The sequence below is a fragment of the Pelmatolapia mariae genome, linkage group LG20 (assembly GCF_036321145.2).
Source record: "Pelmatolapia mariae isolate MD_Pm_ZW linkage group LG20, Pm_UMD_F_2, whole genome shotgun sequence".
NCBI classification, from domain to species: Eukaryota; Metazoa; Chordata; class Actinopteri; order Cichliformes; family Cichlidae; genus Pelmatolapia; species Pelmatolapia mariae.
Window position 1 is genome coordinate 10,143,557 of NC_086244.1, and position 6,697 is coordinate 10,150,253.

General features: G+C 39.1%; 1 protein-coding gene across 1 annotated transcript; it reads right to left on the reverse strand.

Moving 5' to 3' along the window:
* Positions 1–1,128: 1,128 nt before the first annotated feature.
* LOC134618087 (ubiquitin-conjugating enzyme E2 variant 1-like) lies at positions 1,129–5,135 on the reverse strand. Its single transcript, XM_063463330.1, has 4 exons — positions 5,081–5,135; positions 3,941–4,089; positions 2,866–2,991; positions 1,129–1,711 (listed from the first exon to the last, which is right to left on the reverse strand). Exons 1-4 carry the CDS (start codon positions 5,100–5,102, stop codon positions 1,565–1,567), a joined length of 444 nt encoding a protein of 147 aa, XP_063319400.1. The 5' UTR covers positions 5,103–5,135; the 3' UTR covers positions 1,129–1,564.
* Between the last annotated feature and the right edge of the window lie 1,562 nt (positions 5,136–6,697).

Genomic DNA, 6,697 nt, shown 5'->3' on the forward strand with positions numbered 1-6,697 from the left:
TAGTCTGCAGTATTTATACTGTATAAATAATAATTTATTCAAACTACTCATTTACTGGATTTCTAATTTTCATGAGCGACAAGCTATGATCAAAATTAAGATAAAAAAGGCTTGATCTATTACACATGAAATGAATACAGAATATTTACAAGTTTATCTTTGTCAGTTAAATTGCAAAAAATAATATTTAGTCATTTTTGAGAGGCACTAGTACACTGTATTTGAACAGGGACTGAAGCTTTCTACACTGAGTGTCTTGCTTAGTAAGGCCCTTTAGGATTAGTCAAAATTAGAACAAATGGTCCGTTTGGACAACCCCATTTATTTAATCTTGATTAATTAAATTGAACATTTTTGGGTGAGAGCACATTTTATTATTCAGGTTTCTAATTATTTCAATTACCATAAAGGTGCCAAAACAACATGAGTAACATGAGATGTTACTTCATGCTTATCAAGGTATATTAAATATAATTGCAACGCAAGACTTGTGTATCTGTGTAAATATGGCCTGAGGGGGAAAATTTCCTGTTAAATGAATTACATGTCTACATATCTTCTACCGCAACTGCTAAGGTGATTAAAGAACATTTAAACAGCATTGTCACTCTTCCTGTAAACTTGCATGACTTGTTACTCACATGCCCCGCCCTGTATAGTTAGATCGAGCACCGCAACCATGTGATAAGCATGAATTTGGATTTATGAAAGAGAAAGAGCAAGACACATTCACATTAGATAGTTGCTCTTTTTTATACAGGCTCAAAAGAGGTAGCTTGTTTCCTTTATATTTTTAGAGCATGGTTTAACTGCAGACCTACAGTACATATGCTTAAGATCAGGTATAGTAACATGAATATGCATTGCTCACTTTGGACCTTTCTTAGACAGAATTTCTTTTAAGTCATGTGCACCCACTTGTTGAGATCCAGTCAATTCTTTGTAAGCTCGTGTGAACACAGGCTTAATAAAATATCTCATCATGAAAAAATAAATAAATAAAAATAAAAATTTAATGTGTTTTGGATAAGAGGTTTCAGACGTACACCCTGATGGAGAATTATCCTCGAAGAACCCATGCATCGATGTGAAGATATGTATACAAAAAAAAGTCAACACACAACGAGATACACTCAATATTATTTATGTTATTGTACAATCTGCATTTTTAAACAAATAATAACAATAAAAAAAAGATTAGTAAGATGTACAGTATTCGAATGATCGTATCTGGTGCGGACTGAAGACTCGAGTCCACCCAGAGCTCCAGTGATAGGAGAGGACAGAGGGCTGGAATGACTTATGACGGCTTAATAAGTGTGTGTGTGTGTGTGTGTGTGTGTGTGTGTGTGTGTGTGTGTGTGTTTACAGCAGTGTCTGTGTGTACGTCTGCATGTATCTGCTTGTATTCATAAGTTTTCTGTTGTGTGTGCATTCAGCCAAGGTGTTGATAGGAGGTGGAATGTCACATGGCGGGGGATGGGATAAAGGGATGAAAGCAAAACACAGAGAGAGGAACAAGTGAGAAACAAAAAGAAAACATGGAGTCAAAAGTAGCAGGGGCTCAGTTGGTGTAGATCTGCCCTTCAGGTGGCTGAGGAAGCTTCATGTTTTCCTTGCAGGTCATGAGCCGTCGAAGCTCCAGCAGCACCATCCGGATACTGTAGGAGTTCTGCCACTTGGCCAGCGCAGACACTGCATGCATGTCAACCTGCAGGGTGGAGATGGATGCAGTTAGACATTGTAATTATCCCCCATCTTGGATTTACCTTTTTAAAGCACCAAAATGTTTTTAAAAAATTATTTTTTAATAAATGTATTTCATTGTTCAGATCCATTACATTCATATTTATTTTATTTTTATAGAAACTGATTTACTGCTGCTTTAACCTGCAATGTGTTTAAGTCAAGCTTCACACATTTACCTTGGGCATACAAATAGAGAAAAAAAAGTAGAGCAACAGATGAATGAGCACTGACACGCTTGACCAAGTGAAATGAGTGCAACCACCCACAAAGAAGCGAGGAAGTCATGTTATTTACGTGCAAAAAAGGGGACCTTTGTATCTATTCCATTTCCAAATAGACTAGTGTCGCTTTGCATGATCCATAGCTCACAGCAATTCTTGTTCATCTAATGAATTACCTTGGTACAGCTTCTCAGTTTATCCACAGACTGAAACAAGCAATTTTATCCTTTGCCCCCAGCATTTTGCCACATAAAATAAAAGGTTTGAGTAGCAGGTGGGTGTTTACAGGTAGAGCAGTGTGCCTGAGATGACCATATTAGACAATTAATCTCTTATAATATTAATCTCTTTTGGAGATTATACAGCATTAAAAGTAAAAAAAAAAAAAAAAGTCTGAAAGTGGGTTTTTAAATAAGAATGAAGGCTGAACTGGCCATCGTCTTTCTTCCTAACTTGCATGGTGCTCATGTAAGTTAGGAAAAAAGATCCCACATATTACCAATTTTTTGAGATCAAAAAAAAAAAAAGAACTCTTGGAAAATCCTAAAACATCTGAATAAAGATCTAAATGTACATAATGTAAATCATCTCTTATTCTCTTGTTCCATGGATGCAATGGCCGTCTTCTAAACAAGATGATATGAACTCATAACCAGACAACTGCAGAGCTGGACCTTCTGGGACTTTTAAGGAGTAAATAAAATCTTATATTGATATTTCAGCCAATATTCTAACAGTAAGTGAGAGTATTAAACAATAAGATGATAAGAAACATATCCTGACATATCAGTGATAGGCCAGTTTAAGCTAGTTGATCAGTTGTTTATCTGACTCCACAGAGTGCATCCAAAATGAGCCAATCAAGCTTAAGAATAATGATAAATAATTCACATACCACACCATTGGAGGTGTGCACGCCATTCAAGTTTATCTTTGTCACAAATCTGACAAAAGGTGGTGATTCTGGGTATCCTGGCCCGCATTCAACCTTCAGATTGTACATCCTGTTTTCATAGCTTGTCTGTTGATCAAAGAAAGGTAGGGAGAGGTGAGAAGACAGCACACCAAACTTTGAAGAACAAAAAAAAAAAAATTGGTACACAATGTTCACTATGTGCAACAACATCATGTGAAAACTAAGGCAGGAAATACCCTTGTAGGGTTTTTTTCTCCTGACTCACAAAGGCCCTGGGGAGAGTTTAAAGAGTCTGCGGTACCTTGTTTTTACACAAATCTGTGCCTTTTGCTTTAATCTAATCAACAAAAATGTCTGCTATAATTAACATAACTGCTAATTTTATTACAATTTTTGGCTCTGGCCAAAACATTTGGTGGTATGCCAGAATTTTTTTATGCTCCCTGCATACAGGCTGTAACTGTGACAGCACTGCTGCAGTTTTACCCAGTCACACAGTAAATGAATACACTGTAGATGAAGACAAACTGGCTGACCCAGCTGCAGTCTGACATACGGTAATGTCCATGGTCCTGTGAAAGAGGTCCTCAAAGGACTGCAGTCATTAATTTAAAAACAGCATTTTCAATAAGTCTCATACAGGTCATTTCAACTTTACAGCTTAGCACTGAGCAGTGCTAAGTATTTATAAATACCTATAATTAAAAATTAACTAAAAACATACTGGGACATCTGTCAGCAGTTAAAAACAACATTATGCTCAAACTTATGCGATATTTGGTCTTTAGTCAGGAGTTTAATTGTGCTTCTGCTTCACATTTATTCTGTTTTAATTCAAAAACATTCAATTCATTCGAAGCACTGCAAAGAAGTGTTAGTGCCTCGATGTTATCCTCTTCTTCACATGGACGACCTGATTTGCTCCCCAACATCATGCCATGCACAAATCAAACCTGACACCTTTGGTTTAAGTAACTGTTAATCTTTTGGCTTGGTCAACACTCCCCTGCTCCTGAAAAGTCCTCATCCAGGTGTTAAAAATGGCACCACTAACCCTTGGGGGGCCAAGGATCACCCCTCTCCATCGTGTTAAGGTCATGTCCTCATCATCCTCCAAGCCCCAGCTCACCGTTCCATCTCCCACACCTTTCTGACCTTCCTCCAGCTCTTCCAGGAGCCGGAAATTGCGAGGAACTTTAACGCCTGTTTGTGGGCAAACACACAGCCATTCAGTCATGCAAACTTCCAGAGCCACAGGTAGATTTATGAAGCTAAATAAAACTGCCAGCAGTGTGCCAGACAAAATGACTTGCAGTTATGAAGTTATGACTCAATAAGACAGAAAAAACATAAGGGACGTTTCAGCTGCGCAGCCTACGTGAGCCTTTTGATAAGAGCAGGTGTTATTTTCACGTCCTGTGAGACTTGAGCATCTGGCTCCGGCGGTGCCGCATCACTTGGCCTCCGCAGTGAGATACGACGAGGCTGCACCCTTAACAGAGCCATCCAAACAAACCCAGTCACACTGCCAGCTGCTGCAGCAATTCAGCTCAGCTCACCGGCGTCTCCAGAGAAGCTCAGTGAAGCTCAGCGCAGGTCATGTTTCCCTCATGAGCTCTCGGAAAACGTACAGTCACTGTTTACGTTTAACAGCCGGGCAGGAAGACCGTCTTACTGCGGGATTCACCCGCATTTCTTGATGACATTTAAGTAACGCTACACACCCGGTTTGCAACACATCGCGCCTGTAAATAATCTGATGTCGCAAACAGGCTGTCATTTTCCGGTGGGGTGGCGGTGCTGTGGTTTGACAACAGGATGCTGTAATTTAAGCAGCATCCTAAATTAAACTATTAAATTAAAAATATATAAATGAATACACAAATACATAAGCAAGTTGCAATGTCTCATATTTGCTGATGGCTGGCGAGTAACGGCTCCACGCCCATAAAACAGCACTGAAGTGAGACCTGCTGTCCTTTTATCTAACTTAAGATAGCTTAGCTGCTAGCATCGCTTCCTATTCATTCTCCTCAGCTTTGTTTTAGCTTCTATGTAATAACACAACATAGCACAGCGCCTCAATGCAGAATCCATCTAATCATAAAACCTAACAAGTACGCGGTAAAAATTCATTGACAACACTGTTCAAAAATAGCTTTTCGCAGTGATTAATACGTCTCAACCGTTTTACCTGATCCGGCGGCGACCGCCATCTTGTCGCTACACAGCGGGAGCGAGCACGCACTTTTACCATTGTAGCCAGCGGTGCGTGCGCGAGCAAGAAGACAGCAGCGGCGCTTCCTTTGTTGCTTTAAGCAAACTGAGCTATGTGGCTGTATAAAACGGAACTGTTATAATAATAATAATAATTATTATTATCATTGTTGTTGTTGTTGTCGTCAGAGTAGCACATTAACTTACAGATAATCTAACCTGGCATACTTTCCAAGGCATATTAAACGATTTAATTCTGTCAGAGCATCAAAAGAAATTGTGCTTATTTTAATAGTCATTTCATTAAATAGAGATATTATTAACTGCCCTTTTGCTCCAGGGTTTTTTTAAATCCACCAGTTCCAAAGGCAAGAGTGTTTGTCCAGAATTTTGCCTTTATGGTATATCTTTCAATCATATTTCTTCAAATGTAGCATGTAATTCTCTACTAGTTCTATTCACATTGCATGATAAATCAGTATACATGTAATTTAGGTTAGAGTTTTGTGCTTCTGCAGAAATTGTGGAAATCCAGCATGACTGAGGAGGAGGATGGGCCTCTGCAGGTACCCCTTATTTCTCTTTGAAACTAAAAAGAGATCATTCATCAGCATGTGCATCTACTTTTAGGTAGGTAGGTATAGGTATTGTGCATGTGCATCTACATCTACTGATTTGAAACCATTTTACAGCACCCTCAGCTCCATGGGGAATGAAAAATTAAGGTATTTCTAAAGGCAAAGGCCACAATTAAAATAACAAAGATGGGCGAGTGTCAATATATTAGAAGAAAAAGATTGCTGTGAGAGATTAAAAAATGAAACCCTTAATTAGCAAGGATAGATTAAAGCATGCCAAGTTTGATTAGGTCATTCACTGACTGACTGCAGGCTTATTACATAGCAAGTAAGCTGTGGAGTCTGGTGTCAAAAGGTTGACCTAAGCTTGCAAATTAAAAGGAAGAGGTGTTCTCGACTCATAAACAATATTTCTCTGTGTGAAAACGCCCTGTGATGTCAGAGGTTAGAGCAGAGTGGCCAGTTTGTTTTGAGCTGATAGGAAACCAAGTCAAACAACCGCTTTATACAACCAACGCACAACACGTCAACAGGTGCCACTCCTGTCAGCTAAGAACAGGAAACTGTGGCTACAATTCACACGGGCTCACCAAAACTGGAAAACAGAAGAATGGAAAAAGAATTTGCCTGATCTAGTGTCTTGATTTTCTACTGTCACATTCAAATGGCCGGGTCAGAATTTGGTAGAAACAGCTTTCAAGCATGAAAGCATGGATCCATTCTGCCTTGTCTCAATACTTCAGGCTTGTGATGGTGATGTAATGGTGTGACAAATATTTTCTTGGTACCCTCTGGACCCTTTAGAGCCAAATGAGCATCTTTAAAATACCACAGTCTGCCTCATTATTGTTGCTGACCATGTCTTTCCCTTTTTGACCACATTTTACCCATTATCTGATGTCGGTTTTCCAGCAGGATAAAGCACAAAGCTCACAATATCTCAAACTGGTTTCTTGAACATGACAGTGAGCTCACTGTTCTCAAATGGCTTCAACAGACACCAGATCTCACAGAGA

Bases quoted from the DNA above. Each gene is read 5' to 3' on its own strand.
- LOC134618087 (XM_063463330.1), bottom strand. From the start codon at position 5,102: ATGGCGGTCGCCGCCGGATCAG. The intron at 2,992-3,940 runs GTTAGTGGTGCC...TTTGATCAACAG, and splicing joins TGATCCTTGGCCCCCCAAGG to ACAAGCTATGAAAACAGGAT. The intron at 1,712-2,865 runs GTATGTGAATTA...TCCACCCTGCAG, and splicing joins TGCACACCTCCAATGGTGTG to GTTGACATGCATGCAGTGTC.